The following is a 20,045-nucleotide window of genomic DNA, read 5'->3' as shown; positions in this document are numbered from 1 at the left end:
AACTGCCATCTTCATTCATAGATGTGGCCAAAGGCTCAAACAGGGAGACCCATAAGTCTGGAAGGCACTACATTTAGATTGCTTGGGAGAAGGTGGTCTTGCAACCAAGAATACAATTTGACTAGCCCTTTCAAAAACGCTGTGAACATGTTGTTAGAGAAAACAGACCAATTATCCACTTTGGGCTGGAAAGCTTATTCCTGGGGGAGTTCTGCATCACTGCGCAATGCGGAATTTGCACAGAAGTAATGTTCTGCACAGAATTTAATTTTTTCCCACATAACTGGTGCTGCAGAGCTGCTATTAGGGACTGCTGGACTTGACAGAGCCTGGCTCCCCAAATCGCAATGCACCAGTGCAAGCGGCATGCACGAGCTGCAGATCCCGGCATGCCCTGAACAAAGAAGATGGCATGTGAGCCAGGGCTGCACAATAAGCAGAGTTTGCCGGCCCTGCTTGGTCACATGGTGTGGCCAGGCCCCCTCCCTGAGCAACAGCTGCTAGAGTCAGCAGGCTGCACCCTCCAGGGAGAAGCAGAAGCAACAGCTGAAAGCTGCAGGGAGGGGCCACTGCTTTCCAAGAGAGGAGACTGAAGGTAAGGGGGGGGGCCTCCCAGAAGGAGGCGTGACTTGATCTGTTCCGGGAGGCGACCAAATCTTTACATTTTGCCTCCCCCATCAATAGATACGGGTCGTCTCTGCCATTAGGACAATAACAAATGCTGCCTGGAGTGGAGACTGAAGCTGGGCTCCGGAGGGAGGGGGTGCGGGTGTCTGGCCCCACAGCTGAACTCTGGGGGGTCGGGCTAGGGGGCCCTGTGCAGCTAACTCCAGCACCCCTCTCAACTCTACCCCTGCAACTCCCTCTCGCCCTGGCAGTGTCCTCTATTTGGGAACTTGAAATATGGTAACCTACGGCGGCAGGGTAAAAAAAACCAGAATTGACTAAAAGACCAGAGGGGCAGAGTTTTCCCCCAAGCTGTGCCAAGCTGGCACGTGTGACACACCCAGACTGAGACGCCTGACAAAAGCATAACCAGGAAATAGGAATTGGGTTGTCGTAAGGGTTTCTTTAGCTTTCTACTCCTGGGGGAATCTTTTTTGTTGTCTGTATTGTACAGACATACTTGCTGACAGGTATTTTGAAATAAATGACCGAAATAATTGAAACTGGCCTGATTATATTGTGTTATTTTGACAATTAAAATATTCAGAATTTTGTAGCATTTTAAAATAGTGTATGCAGAGTTTTTAATTTTTTTGGTGCCGAATTTTTTATTTTTTTGGCGCAGAATTCCCCCAAGAGTAAATGCTGAAATAGCTGCCTGATATACCTTGACAGAACTAGCAGTCAAACCTCAGTGTTTCAGGTACAATAAGTAATCTAGTAGCTCTTGAATCAAAAAATGGAACGGTGATGCTGCCTGCCTGATCACAGTAGTAAGAATGCATCTGTCAGGGAACCCAGGCATCTTGTAGGGAACAGAACTGCGGACACTTTCTGTTGATCCTTGTCGCAAATACGTTTATTTGTGGAAACCTCCACCGACGGAAGATGTATCTGGCCAGATGTGGACAAAGAGACCACTCATGGTGTCTTGTAAATGATCTGCTCAGGTGATCTGCGAGATTGTTTTGGACCCCAGTAGATAAGAAGCTTCTAGACCTATTGAGTTGGCAGTGCAAAGCTCACAAAGCAGTGTAGCCTCTTGACAGAGCGGGCTCCTCCCTGCTTGCTGAGGTAGAACATTGCTGCTGTGTTCTCTGTGAGGACTAAAAGGCAGGGCCGCCCAGAGGATTCAGGGGGCCTCGGGTCTTTGGCGGCTGGGGGCCCCCGCTTCGGCAGTAATTCGGCGGCGGGGGAGACCTTCCGCTCTGGGACCCGCCGCCGAAATGCCCCAAGAACCCGCGGCGGGGCCCCCCCGCCGCCGAATTACTGCTGAAGTGAGACCCGCCGCCAAAGAGCTGGGTCTTCGGCGGTAATTCGGCGGCGGGGGGCCTTCCACCCCGGAGCAGAAGGACCCCCCACCGCCAAAGACCCGGAGCGGAAGAAGCTCCAGGGGCCCAGGCCCCGCAAGAGTTTTCTGGGGCTCCCGGAGCAAGTGAAGGATCCCACTCCAGGGGCCCCGAAAAAACTCTCATGGGGGCCCCTACAGGGCCTGGGGCAAATTGCCCCACTCCCCCCCCCCCCTTCTGGGCAGCACTGCTAAAAGGTTGTTTCCCTTGATCTGTCGCAGAAAAACTTGGCAGGCCAATCTAACAGCTTTCAACTTTCTGACCTTGATGTGGAAAGCCAATTCCTCTGCGGACCTAAACTCTGAGTCTGTAGAGAATCCAGATGGGTCCTCCAGCCAAAGGCAGACACATCGATCACTAACATGAGCGTCTGTTGCTGGCAGACAAAGGGACTCCCACACATACATTGGCTGGAACTGTCCATCAAGCTATGGAGATGAGGGCGTGAGAGATCACCTTCACTACTGAGTCCAGATGGTGACAGCACGGTGAGTAGCCAACCCTGTAGAATTATGAGGTGCTGTCTGCCATTTTGAACCACGTAAGTGCACAAGGCCACATGCCCCAGAAGCTCAAACAGTTTCATGCTGTTGTGACTGGGTGAGCTTTATGATCTATAGCAATAGACTGAATCATCTGAAACCTCAAGTTCAGATCATATGTGTCTACTGCTATACCACAATGGTGCTACTTTGGCACCAGAGAGGGCACCATCAAGTCCAGTGCTGACTTAGGCACTGATTTGGAGGAGAAATGCTTGGATTTCAGATATATTCTACTCAACTCCCTCTCACCCCTCTTTTCAGGCTTTGAAGGTGGATATCTTCTCCTGGTGGGCGCCTCTTTAGAAGACACATGCTTGTTGCTAGGCACAAGGGAAGGAGATGAGTGCCGGGACTCTGACAACGTTGGAGCAGGACAGCTCAAGCGTGGTCTGAGTACCACCTCCATCAGCAGGAACTTCAGCCTAGCCTCCCTATCCTTGTTTGTTTTAGGCTTGAATTTTCAGCAAATCTGGCACCGGTCTTTCACGTGCTTCGCCCTGGCACTTAAGACAACAACTGTGTGGGTCACTCACTAGCAACAAGGACATGGCATGAAGCCTGGCAATTGGGGCATTCTTAAGTGCTGGTGGTAGAACCCCAAAACATGGAAAACAATAAAAAATTTGAACATAACAACCAAACTTATTAACTAACTACAATTATACTTTACACACAGAGCAGAGAGAAAACTTCTGGTAATGAACAGGGATTCCGACGACTGTCGTGGAAAGTAAGAAGGAACTGAGAGGGGCATGGGAGCAGCTCTGCCCTTTATACCTGCACACAGCAGTGCCCAGAGCAGAAGATACTCGAGCTGCCCAAGGGTACCGTGAAGGGAAAAATTTTCTGATGGCCATGTGTCCAAGTGTCCATTTTCTGACTGCAAATGAGATTTTAAATTGAGGGAGGAAAAGAGGTAGGATGTCCCAAAAGTTAAGGCACTGGCTCGAGATGTGGGAGAGCCAAGTTCAAGTGCTTGCTCTGCATGAACCAAAGTGGAGTTTTTCATCCCATATCACACAATCAGGGAGAACAAGGACTTGAACCTGAGTCTCCCACCCACCTACAGTATGTCAGTCAGTCATGCTTTCCTTCCCCTTCTCTCCAATGATTCTCTTGCCTATGGAGTCTTTCAATACATGTTCCTCATCTGACCTGTAGCCATTCTGGGACAAGTCATCCTCTCCATACAAACCACACTTTCAGATAACAGAAGGGCTCTTGCTTTAGTAGGATGAGGAAACCTAAAGAATTTGCAAATGCTGCTTTAGGTTGAGCTAGCTAGACAAAGAAACAGCAAGGAGTCATTGCTTCATCCTCCTAGAAATCAAGCATGTAATTCTGTGATGCTGCAGAGCTCCAGGGAATCAGAAGGAAGTCGGAGACCGGGCAGTGTTCTCTTGTATCACAGTAATAAGGCTTGTTCTTATGCCGGCAAATAAGAAACAAGGCAAAGAAGTCTGCCATTAAGGAAAAAAAGCAGTATAGAGTTTGTTTTAACCCTTTTGTACCAGGTGAGTTGAGTGCTCCCATATTAGTGTTGCAGGATAAAGTGAGAGATTCCTAAAAATCAACATGAGAGACAGCCATGCTCTTCTACTCTCATCCTCCTTACTTTATGTGCCACTGCTATTTATGTCTTTGCCAAAAAAAAATAGTCTGCCCTTCTCAACAGTTTTCATGTAAAGCAGCTCCTCTTAATTATAAGACACCTTGTAAGTTTTGACTTGCTTACTTTACCACAATATTTCCTAAAGTCTTGGCCTTCACTGGTTGCTTGTTGTCATCCAGAACCATCACTGCAAAGTAACAAAGAAAGAGATCATTTTTCTCCCTTGCAAATGGTACTTTTCAGACGGACAAGGACAATTTCCAAAAAGCTTGTCTACCTGGGGAGTCAGTGCAAGGCAAGCCAGGGTGAGAAGCTACAATGCATTAACGGCTAGGTAAACCCTGATATGGAGCACTATGGAACATCTACTGAGCAGTAACAGGGTCCATGCAGCAAGCTAATACATTGTAGATTCACACCCTGTCTTGCAGCATACTAACTCACCATGTCTACAAACCTTAATTTGATGAATGCCCACTTATGTCACACTTCAGTGTGGAGTAGGAACAGGCAACAAAAGGAATTATAGAATTTCTGGGTCCCAAAATAGATGAGTTAAAGATTCCTGTTAGCATCCCCGCCACAAATACCTTAGGCCTTAAACTAAAGAGACACAAACTGAGAGGGAGAAACATCTGGTTGGAATGAAAAGAACCCAACCCCAAACTAAAAACTAAAAGAAAAAAAAACTTCAGACAGTGAAATCTGAATCTTCAATTAAGAAAAGCCCTTTCAGAAGTAGGGCAGTGAGCCCATGAAAAAGAGCCCACAAGAAAAATTAGTAAGTGATAACAACTAAGGTTATTAGAGATTGACCTAGCATCCACTCAATAAATATCATTTGTGGTTAAAAAAAACCTGTCTGTTTTTCAAATGCACAAAATCTGTCTCTGATTCGTCAGACTCTGCATAGTGAAACCACCATCCCAACGGAAGGATTGTGTTTTTTATACTACAGAGAGGTGAGTTGAAGTAGCTTCTGATTTGCCCAAACTCACGCAGCAGGTCAGTGGCATAGCTTGGAACAGAATCCAGAGACCAACTCCAGTGCCATTTTCAATGGTCCACGCTACCTTTGTTACAGTCTTCAGTAATTTGGTTATACTTCAATAGAGGACATTTAGGTTTACAAGGACAGAACCTGGAATCTCCTCTTGGATACAGTCTTTATCTAGGAAATCTATTAGAATCAAATCCATGCTGCCTGGGAACAAGGGAAGGATGACAAATAACTTGTTGCCCAGGGCTGTGGTACCCTTATCTGTACTAACTACTCAGACGCATGAGTAGCTAGAGTTACCTCATTAAGAATGGTTGATGTATGTGAACAGCAAGTGAAGGTGGGGAGGAGAGGAGAGGAGAGGCATATTAAGCCTTTTAAATCATAAGCTATTTGAGTGTGGCCAAGCAGAGGCGGTAACTCTGACAGATATGGCAATTTCCTGCAATATCCTTGAAAAACCTTATTGAATTAAGTTTATTTGGAGTCCATTGTATTAAACGCAAAGGTAATGTATTATTGTGAGCCCTGGGAAATGTTATGAGCTTCAAAGGATTATACTGAACAACGGGCCAGACCAGAATGGACTTTTGGACAGTGTCAAGTAGCTCGCCTGGGGAATCTCAAAGGGGAGGTTGAAGCAATGCCATGAGGAGGGAATCATTGTCTACTGCTTACCCATTCCCAGAATCTGAAGATCAAAGATCCAAAATGTCTAAAGAAAGGACTAACTCCTACCAGAGAGTCTTTGCTGGAGTTGGGGTGATCTCTGTCAAACTTATTAGCATTTGTGTAGGTTCTTTTATTGTTTTTAATGTTTTCTCTGTAATGCTTTTCACTTGAAGAATAAATGTGCTTGCTTAGGAAGAGCTGTGTAGTAATTTATAAGTATGGGCAATCATGTTGTTTACAGCCTCTGAAAAGAAAGCAAAGAGTAGACGCTGGCCTGTTTAGGCAGGAACAACACAGTGTAGGCAGGGAACTATGCAGCCTGGAAAATCCTGACCATGACTGGAGGGAACAAGATGTGGGTCTCTGCCCAAGAGAGGTGACAGCTGAGGAACAGGGAGCCTAAAAGTGGATGCCTTTGCTGGACTCCATAGGGGAATACAGGTGGAGTTTACCTGACCTGCAACAGTAACATCCAGCTAGGTCCATCCTGCTACAACAGCCTTGGACAATAAGGAAGGAAGTTGAGGTGAGAGCAGAGATACCCACATCTGCCAACAGACTTTTGAAGTATCATTGTGCCTACCTAATACACAGACTCCAGGACTGCTGAAATTTGATCTTTGCTGTCTGAAAACACTCCTTCAGAAAGGACAGTGATTTTAACACCTGCATAGCCTGTCTCAGACAATGGGTCAGAGGCTTGGCGTAAGGACAGATAAAGGGTTAATTAGACAGACAAAAGGTAAGCTAAGAAAGGTTCTGCGAAGGATAAATAGGAACTCAGAAGTCATCCTGTCCCCTGTCGCCCGAGGGAGGGCGAGTCTGGGATGCTAACAAGATGCTTCCATTCTTCTGGGCAATGACTACAAATTCTGTAAACACTATTTGTTGCTTGTACCTGTTCAAATAACATAAGAAAAATCCATCGAGTTAGACTTGGAGAATTTGGACTCGTATAGTAAGAGGAGATAGTCTTACCCATACCACAGTTTCAACTTACATTTTTTAGTTTGTTTTTGTTTTTCATTAGAGTCCTCAGTTTAATGTAATTTGTTTATCAAGGTGCTAACATCAGTTTTTCATATTAGATTTTGTTTCCTGACAGCTAAGTATTTAGGGTTCCAAGATTTTTAGAAAAATTTTAAGAAGAACAGCAGTTTAGAGGTATTCCTGAACTACATGGCTACCAACCTATATTCAAGGTATTTACTGCCCTCAAATCCAAAAGTTGCTGTATTTTGTCTTGGATCAACAACAAACAAACTTATAGATCAAGGGACCAATACCAAATAGGTCAGATCTCAGAAAACATCAGAGCTAGAAATGAATGAGATATATTATTAAAAAAATAATTCAGATTTAAATTAGTTTTCCAGTGGTATGCAGCATTCATAACCTAACCTGGTCACCCAACGTTGAATCTTCAACTGTGGCCAAATCCTGCTCTCATTTACCACAATGTTAAGCTGGAGTCACTTCACACAATTTACTTTACTCTGTATTTACAATGGTATAATAGGAAAGAATTTGGCCATTTAGGGGGGTAAAAGGGCATTTCTTCCAATTTTACTTCCCCAAATCCAATTTAAAGGTATCATGACTTCAGCAACCATTGTCCAGAGCACTACTAATGCAATTTTATACGATCGGAAAGCACAGAGTCCATCTTTTAAGTGGCATAAAACATTTATCTCAAACTAGTAGCTAAAGTAGCAGCAGCTAGAGTCATATCACAACTGAAGTGAGGAAAAGTGAGATAGTAATCAGAAGTGATTTCAAGGTCCTGTATTTCATTAACAGCAAGGTTACAGGATTTGTAAACTTTTCCAATAAGTGGTCCTGAACCATTGGTTAGAAAGGAAACGTGACATCTGTTCCCTTACGGAACATACCTGAATGTGCATTCATTTTATAGTCTATTTTAAAGTACAGTAGAACCTCAGAGTTACGAACATCTCAGAAATGGAGGTTGTTCATAATTCTGAACAAAACGTTGTGGTTGTTCTTTCAAAAGTTTACAATTGAATATTGACTTAATACAGCTTTGAAATTTTCCTATGCAGAAGAAAAATGCTGATTTCCCTTTATTTTTTTTTAGTAGTTTACATTTAAAGTAGTACTGCACTGTATTTGGATTTATTTGGTTTTTGTTTTTGGTCTCTGCTGCTGCCTGATTGCATACTTCCAGTTCCAAATGAGGTGTGTGGTTGACTGATCAGTTCGTAACTCTGTTATCCGTAAGTCTGAAGTTCTGCTGTAACTCCCTTTCATCCATTTAGAAGGAAGTTTTTAGATACCCTAACAGCAGGTTTTGCAGAGTTCATTTAAAATCTCTGCATATGTGCTTCCCACGTATACTTGCTAAGCCTGACTACCAGAGCTTTGGGAACAGGTTTGATGCAATTATATTCTGCCACTGTTCCCTGCTTATTAGAGCTCTGGTCAATCTTTAAGCCTTTTCTCTAACTTCATCTTTCATTCATTTTTTGTCTTCAATAACTACTGGTGCCAAAGTCTAGGGCAGCTGAAAATGTTTATATTTTTTAATGTTCATGTTCACTTCTACTTGTTAGAAGAAAAGTCAGCCAACTGTTTCTTCCCAGGAATGTGAGCACTCCTCTTGTAGATGGCTTGACCTCAAAAAAATCTAATTATGTGTCCTTCTTGAAGTAATTCCTGAACACTCTGGGTCAAAATCAGAGTTCCCAGGTATAAAAATATTTTAGAATTCTTCATCTCATGGCTGCACACTCTGCATGCAAATACCTTCCACACAATGAAAGCTCTCACTTTTTATGCCCTATGCTGGTTCACAGTCTACAATTTCGTACAGCTAGAAATAAAAATGCTGCACACGTACTGAAACATAACGTGTTTAACAACTCTCTCAAATATGAGCCCCTGTACAAGTCTGAACACAAACACTTGTCTTCTTTGATAAAACGAATGGGGATATGAGGCAGGTACAAATAGACAAGATTTATACCCATACCATGTTGCTTTTTAGTTCATCATTACATATTTGTGGAGGTCACAGACTTCAAGAAGAATCATCTTTATACACTTAAAATCAGGTGAGTTTTTATATTAAATTGTGTGCCGAACAAGATTGGATTAGTGTGTTTCTTAAACATATATGTATAATGTATATGCCAAACAAGCAAAACCATGTATCAGAGGGGTAGCCGTGTTAGTCTGGTTCTGTAGAAGCAGCAAAGAATCCTGTGGCACCTTATAGACTAACAGACGTTTTGCAGCATGAGCTTTCGTGGGTGAATACCCACTTCTTCGGATGCAAGTCCGAAGAAGTGGGTATTCACCCACGAAAGCTCATGCTGCAAAACGTCTGTTAGTCTATAAGGTGCCACAGGATTCTTTGCTGCTTAAGCAAAACCATTTAGCCTCTGAATAACACATGTAGTCATAGATGTAAGGTATAGGTATGACAATACGTTCTTAAAGCACTATTTAGCTACATAGTTTAGCTACTATTCCCTCTCCACAATTATAAAGATGATCACTATTAACACTATTTTCCCTAACCACTAAAAAACAATGTCACTGCTGGTTATGATTTAACACTAGATTACTGCAGATTATGGTTTGAAGCTCTGAATGTTTCATAATATCCTTTGTCCCTTTGTATGCAGGCATTCCAAACCTTCAGACTCAACAGTTCAAAGACAACTGCAGTAGCCAGTTCCTTGTGCACTTTCAAATCTAACTGTATGCCTGAGAAATGCTGGGTACATAAGGAATGCGTAAGACTAACAGTTGAGAGATGGAAAGGAATGTTTGCTAATAAGGCAGATTGCTACAGGTCTGACCTTGTGAGTTTTTGAGCACCTCCTGAAAAATGCAAGCATCTTCAAGGGATACAGGGTAAATTAAAACCCATATGATTAAGTGGTTGCTGTAAGTTTAATTGTACTGGATACTGGAGTCTGATTGTAAGAACTGATGCTTCTGAACCTGACACAGGTCAAAAAGTTGCATGTGTGCATGTGAGAGAGAGAGAGAGAAAAAAACGGCCTTAAGTCAATCCTGGAGCCACTAGACTGGTTCCAAGGGCAACATTAAATAGCATCAGGGCTGCTCTAAATTGCACCAACATACACAATGAGATCTCCAGGATGTGTCACTCCCAAATCATGTTTTTTTTCCCCAGTCAAACTGGGGGGAAGGAAAAATAAAGAAACATTGGTGAGGAACTACTATGTTGACCCATGGACATTCACCCAGTTAAGTATCCAGTTAAGCCAAAGAGGTGCAAAGCTGATTGAGCAGAGACCAATTTTGGCCCTAGATTGTTAAACAATAACTGCAATCTTAAACCCTGATCTTGTGAGGTGCTGAGGTCTCTCAGACATGCAAGCAACTTGCTCCCCTATTGATATATATTGCACACTCTTACCATTGTATCCTGGCACTGATTTTCCTGCTTGTCCTGGTGGAGGAGTTGTAGAGTTGCCCAAACCGATGCAGGAAGCAGTAATTGCAGATCCAGTTTCTGTTATGTAATAGAAGGAAAATGTGTCAGTTAAGGCTTGTACTTACTGTAATTAAGTACTTATTGATGCCAAGCTTGGTTTCTAGTTCGGCACATCAAAAATACATTCCAAGATGTGCAATGAAAGATTTAGAATTCAGAAGATTCATATATAATATGTAATGAATGCAAATTCGCCACAGAAGTCAGAGTGCTCTAAAAGGCCACGTTTCCATTCAATAACAGACAATTAAAAAAAAAAGAATGTCTATTGCACTAAGAAAAAAAGGAACCTGTAGCTTATTCTGCTGTGGACCTAGGGGAGTCAGAGAACAATAAATTACACGTTCGCAAGAAACCTATAAATGATAGGACTGCTATGTAAGATTATTTTATGTGTATTTTAAGAGTTGTCCCATCAACCAGAATCAAGAGGAACAATCTCTAGAAAACACACTAGACCAGACTTGTCTTATTATTCTACCTCTCTGTTTAGACTGTCCTAGTGCTTTCTGTGTAAGGTTTAGTTGCATGTTTAGTAGCTTCTGTAGGCCGAGCTGACTGCACACACCAGCATTCCTCCATTCCACTCCACAAGCTCCCAGCGTGCCATCCTCCCATCCTCCTTTATTTCAGGGACTCCCTGTAACTTCCCCCACAATGTCCCTCATGCCTGAGGCTCTATGTGTCCCCTATCCCTCCCTCCACTCTATGCAAATGGCTGTGTGCCCTCATTCCCACCCTCCCCCGTCCATGTCAGAAACTCTGACTCCCCTCCCCCCATTTCCCCTCATGGCAGGGACTCTGTGTGCACCTTCATTTCCCCTAAACCAGAGTCCCCCAAATTCCCTCCCACCATGGTCTGTATGTTTCATTCCCTCCCCTATACCAGGGTCCTCCCATTCCAGGGGCTCTGTGTATGCTCCCATCCCTCATTTCCTCTTCCTCATCATTTTTATTTCCATCTGTGAGATAAATCATTCAGGGTGTCAACATGTTAAGCTACTGGAAGGATGAGCAGAGATGAGATGGGATACTGTTATACTGGAAGATATTAATGGGTGCCTGCAACCAGTTTGATTTATAGATAACTGGAGGGAAAGTGGAAGCTGTTGTGCTAAACAGATGACAGGGGCTCCATGTGCCCCATTTTCCTCCTTTCCATTTTTCAATTTTGCCTGTAAATCGGTACACTGATACCTAGAATATTCCCTGGAATTGATCAGATGTGGCATTTAAAATTTATGGTGTTACATACAGACAGAGGAATGCAGTTGTGCAAAGCCTTCTCAAGGTTGACCAACTGTATGCAGAATTCTATTTTGGGGCTGAGAAATTCTCTCCCTTGAGATGCTCAGTAAGCAGACAAGTGCAATATTTCCCAATTTCATGCTGCTGGGCGGGAAGACCAGAGAGTAGTCTCTGTTACGAAGCAATGGATCATTACTTTATCTGGAACTATTGCAGACAGTTCAGGAATATCTATTTTATAACTCATAGGGTTCTCATTGAGATACCATTTTGGGAACGATTTGCAGCTACACAATGAAGAAGAAAGGAAAAATGAGGTAGTATAAAGTATGTTGTAGTAGTAGTATAAAATAAGTATGGCTGTGCTGCAGTCATGAGGTGCTAGATTAAAGCTAGTTCAGGTACATTCACACGAGTTGCAATCAAATCCTATGACTGCAATGTAGACGTATCTTAAGTTTCTGAAGCTACTAGAAAGAAACTTCATGGGAGTGCTGGGGGAAGAGGAGTCATTCCTTCAGTATTTCCACCCCCAAGCATTCAACAAATCATGAGTCAAGCCCCCAAAAGAATGAGATTTGACAAGCAATACACTCAGGTGTTTTTTTTTACTTGCTTTCTAGCTTGTGAATCTTCAGTGCTCATATATTCAAGCTTATCTCCACACCCAGGATGGCTAGGAATTTACTTTCATTAAAATGAAAGCTGAGGTTCTGATGAGGTCATAACTCCAGGGTCTGGAGGAGGGGAAGGGGGTTAATGAAAAAAATGGTAAGACTCACAATAAAACTGTGAGAGTTGTCTGTGTTTATAGGAGTATTGCTCTACAGCAGTCATACTTCCTTCTGGAAGGAAGCTAAGTCTGTATTTTTGCTATGGAGGCTTTTCATGTTGGTAGATTCTTACAGGAGTTAACCAGTCAGTGGTAAGATTAATACAGAACATTTAATAGGGTCCTTATTCAGTCTACTGGCTTTACCATATATGCAGGGCCCAAAATGGGCTGGTGTGTAGTAGTTTTGGCCAGTAACACTGATGGCCTTACTAGAATTTCAACTCATCCATTTTTCAAACTAAGCAAACCAGTGCAGGACCAGAGATGGCCCTTGAACTTGCACCAAAGGTCAAGCTGTGCCGAGCAAGAGAAGCATGCCAAGTTGTGAAAAAATCCCACCTTAAGGCAGCCTGTCTCAGATGCTAGCTGCAGGAGGCAGATAACAGCTACACTTAGCCCTGGTCCACACTGGGGGACAATGTCGAGGTAAGATACGCAACTTCAGCTACAGGAATACCGTAGCTGAAGTCGAAGTATCTTATCCCGACTTACCTCCCGTCCTCACCGCTCGGGATCGACGTCCGCGGCTCCCCCGTCGACTCCGCTACCGCCACTCGCTCCGGTGGAGTTCCGGAGTCGACGGGAGTGGGTTCGGGGATCGATATATCGCGTCTAGATGAGATGCGATATATTGATCCCCGCAAAATCAATCGCTACCCGCCGATTCGGCGGGTAGTCTGGACGTATCCTTAGAAGAGCCACAGAGGTCACAGATAGAATAGGGGAAAGGCAGTGGACGCAGCTGGTAGCAGCTTTAACTGGAACCTCAGGGATCTCCAGTGGGAGAAGGCTGAAACTGGCCTGAACAGGAGCCTTGAGGGTTAAAGGGAAAGTAGGAAAGAGAAAAATAAATGGAGACAACAACTAACTGAGCAGAGGGAGAACAGGTCAGAAGAGATTGGGAGAAAGACTGAGGGTTGCACCCAGGCTAAGAGAAAAACTGTGGTGGGGGGTGCGTGCACAGATTCATAGGTGAAAAGAGAAAGGGAGGAGAAAATGGTTCAGAGTTATAATGAGAAAAGGAGGAAAGAGAGCAGAATAAATGATGTGTGAAAACTAGAAAAAATGATAAGGATATAGTGTAACTGTACCTCTGAGCCATAGTTTAGATAAAAGTGAGGGTTATGGCAAAGATTAATAACATCACAATATGGACCTATTTCCTTGAAAAAGAGAGAGAGAGACACACACACTCATATTGTACAGGCAGAAAAAAAGGTAAGGGGTCCCTGCTTCCCTATGACATAAATGAAAGGAGCCTCGTCCCATTTAACAATGTGTGTGAGGATATTTGCCAGGGTTCTCTTGTAGTAGAAGCAGGGAGGCAGTAGCTGCAGAAGCAGAAACCCTGACAGATGTTATTCAGCAGGCTTGGAACTGCATTTTCCCCAAAACACTGATATTGGGCTATTATGGATCCTAACATTTCTTCCCCATTCAATTTTTTTTAAACAGAATGAAGTCAAATTGAAAAATAAGGGCAGATACAAGTAAATACATCAAATTTCTACACAGTCTGCATTTCCCTGGGAGGGGCGGGGGGCAGAAAGCAAGGGGAAAGGGAGAATCTTCCAGCTGATTGCAGGAGTTGCAGGGAGGAGGCTGCCAAACCTTCTGCAACAGGTCTGTTGAGAAAGGCCTGGTCTACACTACTAAATTATGCCAGCGTAACTATGTCACGTAGGAGTGAAAAAATTCACACCTTCTAGGCCAGTGGTGGTCTGCGGACAGTCAATGTAAACACTGTCTCGCAGACCACCAGCTGATTACCCTGATGGGCCGCAGGTTGCCCACCACTGTTCTAGGCAGTCTAGCTATGCCAGCGGAATGGAGTAGTGCAGATGCAACTAAGCCAACAGAAGAGTCTTTCTGTTGGCTTAGCTAAAATCACTCAGGGTTGATGTGCTGCTACTGAAGTAGAACAACTCCTTCTATCAGCACATGCAGTGTCTACACTAGCAGTCTATGCCAGCACAGCTTTACTGAAACAGACTCTTGTAGTGCAGACCTGGCCAAAAGGTAGTATGTGGGTTTGTCTTTTAGATTATAGCTGAGAAGAGGAAATCATGGGACACAGTCTCCTTTCAGATGACCTGGACTGCTCATTTGTTTGTGGACATCACTTGTCAGTGTATTTAAAATTTAAACTTCTGACAAGCTGATGCCCAACTACCTGCTGCTGCAGTGGGTGGTACTGAGGAAAAAGCTCCCCTTCCAAACGCCACTGTTAATGTTCTCCCTGTGAGGCCCTCCCACCTAACCTCACTGCTTCAGTATACCCCAAAGAACTGCTACTCTACACAGCTCCTTTCTCTAGTGCCTCCTGTGCAACTCCATTAACTTCAGCCTAGACCAGCAACGGATATAGGCCCAGGCACCAAACAAATGTGAGGGGGAGGCAGCATGCAGACTTGAAAGCCTTGCAGTACAATCCTGCAAGAATGAAAAATGTGGGGGGGAGAGGAGAGATGACACAGGAAGGAAGTAGGAGGATAGCCACAGGGAGCTAGGAACTTAGGGCTGGGAAATCCAGGGCCCCAGACAGTATCACACCCCTATAACACAACAGCCATCACAAATCTCCTCTTAGGGCAACCTGGGCCTCCTCCATTCCTCCCCACCTCAGGAAACCCGGAGTCCGTTCCAGAAAAGAGAGGATTCAGTATTTACCCACCTGAGTAAAGGACTTTGTGGGAGTCAGGGTAGCTCTGCTGACATCATCCCAATGGAGTGACTGTAGCCAAGAGAGCCACAAACATATTGTCCCCCTCCTATGATAATGGTGGAAGACCTCCCCACCCTCATGTTGGATTCCCGAATCAGGGAGTCCATGTAGGACCGGTCTAGTTTGCAGGAAGAATATACTCAGTGTTAGGTCTGGGACTGGGAAGTGTGGAAGAGTCTGGTCATGGAGATCCTGGAAAATTCTTGGTTTTAGGACTCATTTTGTCTTATTCCACTCCTAGGAGTTGGCCTGAAACTGCTAAACTCAGTTCACGTGGGCTGCAAAGTAGTTCTGTCACTGAAAATTGTTACAGTACCTATCAACCTAAGCCACATTTGAACTTGTAACAGACAGCCATCGCCAAAAAGTCCCATTATGAGTTTCATGAAACCATCCAATACACCACTTTATCACTGTTTTAATGCAATGTTGCGGATGTGACTGTCGGTAACTCAGCAAAGCAATTTATATTTCTTACTCACAACATTGCCAAGTACAGAAATATTAATAAATTCTACCTTTAGTATCATTGTTGACAGCAGTTTGTGAACTCCAGCCAATTTCTCTTTATACACAAGTTGACAAGAATAGGGAATGCCTTTGACAAGGAAAATTACTACAGCTGCAAAGCAATGATTCTGTCAGAAAAATGGAATGAGCATAGAACATTACAGTAACCTAATCCACAGATATGATTAGTGTGCACTAGGAACTGACATAAATTTGTCACAGCAGAGTCCTGCTGTTCAGAGGTCTTGGACGGGGGGAGATTTGTGAAGTCTTCAAGGATAAGTTAGGATCCACTTTGTGCTTTTTATGCACAATCTACAAAACTAACAATGTGAACTAAAAGTGAACCATGCTATTATATTGATTTATATTTCTGCACTTACTCACTACACAATAAAAAAAATATAAAAAAGACTGAACTGTGTTCCATCTCTTCTAAATAAGGAATATATATTTCCAAAACAGCGGCTATGCAATTTCAGTAGCAGCTACTTTGTGATACTGTCTTGCTAGTTACCACTGTGAACGTAACATTTTTAGTATCTACCCTACCATAGGTAGGTATGCTGGTCAAATGCTGGTCCCTGATGTGCACACGTGGTTCGCATGAGACAGTGGGAACCTAACAAACAACCCTGTAACCTGGCCCAACTAGCCCTGCATACCGTCTTTCAACAGTGGTCAGTGCCAGATGCTTCAAAGGGAATGAAGATAAGAGGGCAACTATCATCCAGCCCCATGTTCTAGAAGTCAGAGGTTTAAAGAGAGAGCATGAGGCTGTTTTCCCTATCTTGGCTAATACTCATTTATGGACCTAACCTCCACGAACCGATATAATTCTTTTCTGAACCCAGTTATACTTTTGGCCTTCACAACATCCCCTCACAACTAGTTCCACAGATTGCCCGTGCACGATGTAAAGAACTTTCTTTGTGTTTGTTTTAAACCTGCTGGCTATTAAATTAATTGGGTGACACCTGGTTCTTGTGTTATGTTAAGGGATAAATAACACATCTGTATTCACTGTCTCTATATCATTCATGATTATACACCCAATCACATCCCCACTTAATTATATTTTTCCTAAGATGAATAGTCCCAGTCTTTTTAATCTCTCCTCATGTGGAAGCTGTTTCATACCCCTCATCATTTTTGTTATCCTTCTCTGTGCCTTTTCCAATTCTAACATATCTTTTTTGAGATGGGGCAACCAGATCTGCATACAGTATTCAAGGTGTGGGAGTAACATGCATTTATATAGTGATATTGTGCTATTTCCAGTCTTATTATCTATCCCTTTCCTAATGGTAAAAATTAGCATTTTTGACTGCCACTACATATTGACATGTTTTCAGAGAACTATCCACAGGGACTCCAAGATCTCTTTCTTGAGCGGGAACAGCTGATTTAGACTCCATCATTTTGTATGTGTAATTGAGATTATTTTTTCCAAAATGCATAACTTTGTATTAATCAACTTTGTATTGAATTTCACCTGTCATTTTGTTGCCTGCTCACACAATTTTGTGAGATCTCTTTCTCACTTCTCACAGTCAGCTTTGGACTTATCTAATTTGAGTACTTTTGTATCATTTACAAATTTTGCCACCTCACAGTTTACCCCTTTTTCCAGAGAACTAATGAATACAGTGAATGGCACAGGTTTCAATAGAGATCCTTGGGGACCTGACTATTTACTACTGTCCCCTGTGAAAACTGATCCTTTATTCCTATTCTTTGTTTCCCATCTTTTAACCAGTTATTGATCCATGAGAGGACTTTCCCTTTTATCCCATGATTACCTACTTTGCTTATGAGCTTTTGGTGAGGGACCTTGTCAAAGGCTTTCTGAAAGTCTAAGTACACTATTCCAATGGATCACTCTTGTCCACATGCTTGCTAACATTCTCAAAGAATTCTAATACATTGGGGAGGCATGATTTCCCTTTACAAAAACTGTGCTGACTCTTCCCCAACATATCTTGTTCATGTGTCTGATAATTCTGTTCTTTACTATAGTTTCAACCAATTTGCCTTGTGCTAAAATTAGACTTACTGGCCTATATAATTGCCAGGATCACCTCTGGAGCCTTTTTTAAAAAAAACATCAGTGTCACACTAGCTATCCTCATTAGCTATTAGTCATCTACTAGATAGGCTGATTTAAGTGACAGGTTACATACCATGGTTTGTAGTTCTGTAATTTCATATTTGAGTTTCTTCAGAATTCTTGGGTCAATACCATCTGGTCTTGGGGACTTATTACTGTTAAATTAAACAGTTTGTTCCAAAAACATTTTTTTCATACTATGCACAGTCAACCTGTGGAACTCCTTGCCAGAGGATGTTGTGAAGGCCAAGACTATAACAGGGTTCAAAAAAGAACTAGATAAGTTCATGGAGGATAGGTCCATCAATGGCTATTAGCCAGAAGGGCAGGGATGGTGCCCCTAGCCTCTGTTTGCCAGAAACTGGGAATGGGTGACAGGTGATGGATCACTTGTTCTGTTCATTCCCTTTGGGACACCTGGCATTGGGCACTGTCGGAAAACAGGATACTGGGCTAGACTGGACCTCTGGTCTGACCCAGTATGGCCATTCTTATGTTAACCTCCTCTATTGACACTTCAGTCTTGGATAGTTCCTCAGACCTGCCACCTAAAAGAATGGTTCAGATGTGGGAATCTCCCTCATATCCTCTGCAGTGACGACCAATGCAAAGTATTCACATAGGGCTTGTCTACACTATCACTTGTCGGTATAACTTATGTTGCACCGGAGTGTGAATAAACACCCCCGAGCAACATGTTATACCAACAGAAGCACCGGGGGTGGACAGCTCTATGTCAGTGGGAGACCTTCTCCTGCCAACACAGCTACCGCTGCTGGTGGAGGTGGTTTTATTATGTGAACAGGAGAGCTCTTTCACATTGGCATAGAGAGGCTACACGAGCGATCTTAAAGCAGCGCAGCTGCATTGGTACAGCTGTCTCGCTGTTAGTTCACTAGTGTAGACATGGCCTTAGCTTCTCCACAAGTTTTGTCTTCCTTCAGTGCTCCTTTAACACCTTGAAAAGAGGCAGAGGAATGGTGACGTATAACACAGAATGGAAAAGAGGAAAGATACAAAACAAGAAAGAGCAGAAACAAACAAATGATGGAGGGGCTAAAGACAGAGAAACTGGAAAGTCTTCAGTACCAAAGAGATTCCTTGATATACATAAACTCTCACAGTACAATCCAGTCCCTTGCACAAAATCTGCATGTAACATTCCTGCTGGCTATGGCCACATTTGCAGTTCATTGTCCACTCGTACTCAAAAGCTCTTTGTAGTATCATTATTAATTTGTATCATGGTAGCACGCAGAGGTCTCAGTAAGAATCAGATCCACCTCCCCCTTGTGCTAGTTGCTGTACAGTCACTGAGTAAGAGCTTACATCCTAAAAAAATACTTAAAATCAGACAGATGGGGCAAAGGGATTGTGACATGACAGATAACCCATACAGGTGGCTGCCACTGTTTCCTTTATAAGAGTAAGGATGACCTTGAAGTTAAGGTGCTAAATTGGGACGTTCTGTCACAGTTTCCCAGTGTGATCTTCAAGTCTTAGTTAAGATGAGGATACTATTACTTCCTCTTTCCCAATTTTTGTTCATCTAGTCTATTTAGTCCCGTTAAGGAAAGCACTTAACTTTACGCCCTGTGTTTAAATCTTACTGAAGTCAATTGGACTTAAGCACATGCTTAAGTGCTTTCCTGAACAGAGATGCTTTTCTGAATCAGAACCTCAGATTGCAAACTCCCTGAGACACAAGCTGTCTTTCTGAACTCATCTATACACTGATTTAACTATATCTGTTTCTAAACCAGTAGTTAAACTCGGTATAACCCCCTAGTGGGGACGCAATTATTCAAATATGAGTGTATTCATAGCAGCATTGCTTAGTTTGGTAAATAAGCTACACCAATACAGCACTTATAAAAATTGGTATAACTGCACCCACAATGGGAGACGCACCAATTTAACTATAATAGCTTTTAAACCAATATATTTAAATCAGTACAAATACTATAGGCAAACAAGCCCTTATTATGTGCTTTTACAACACGTAGTACAAAAGGGGCTTGAGTTTGACTATGGCTTCCTGGTACTACCATAATGAAAATAAACTTGGTCTTGGACTCTGGAGCCACAACCAGCGTTTCTGTAACAACTGGGTACAGGTAACCCTGATAACACTATTTCTGTCATTTCTTGCAAATATACAAAATCCAGAGCAAGTCACAAGACCTGTTAAAATATTTAAAAGATGATTTTGTCTGGAGAAACAGTGCTTGTTTCTTTATAAAATTACAAAAACTCAAGTCCATTCAGAGAATTTGTGTTT

General features: G+C 42.9%; 1 protein-coding gene across 2 annotated transcripts in view; it reads right to left on the bottom strand.

Moving 5' to 3' along the window:
* ACSS3 (acyl-CoA synthetase short chain family member 3) overlaps nt 1–20,045 on the bottom strand; it is a 118,363-nt gene that overhangs the window by 23,341 nt on the left and 74,977 nt on the right. For both annotated transcript variants that reach the window (XM_044979778.1, XM_044979784.1), the window contains 2 exons: nt 10,259–10,354; nt 4,296–4,359 (listed from right to left, as the gene is read on the bottom strand). In XM_044979778.1, coding sequence (XP_044835713.1) covers nt 4,296–4,359; nt 10,259–10,354 — 160 coding nt within the window. The remainder of the gene's footprint in view (nt 1–4,295; nt 4,360–10,258; nt 10,355–20,045) is intronic.

This window comes from Mauremys mutica, chromosome 1 (genome assembly GCF_020497125.1).
Source record: "Mauremys mutica isolate MM-2020 ecotype Southern chromosome 1, ASM2049712v1, whole genome shotgun sequence".
In the NCBI taxonomy this organism is placed as follows: Eukaryota; Metazoa; Chordata; order Testudines; family Geoemydidae; genus Mauremys; species Mauremys mutica.
Note: the sequence above shows the minus strand (reverse complement) of the source record. Positions and strands in the feature narration are given on the sequence as shown.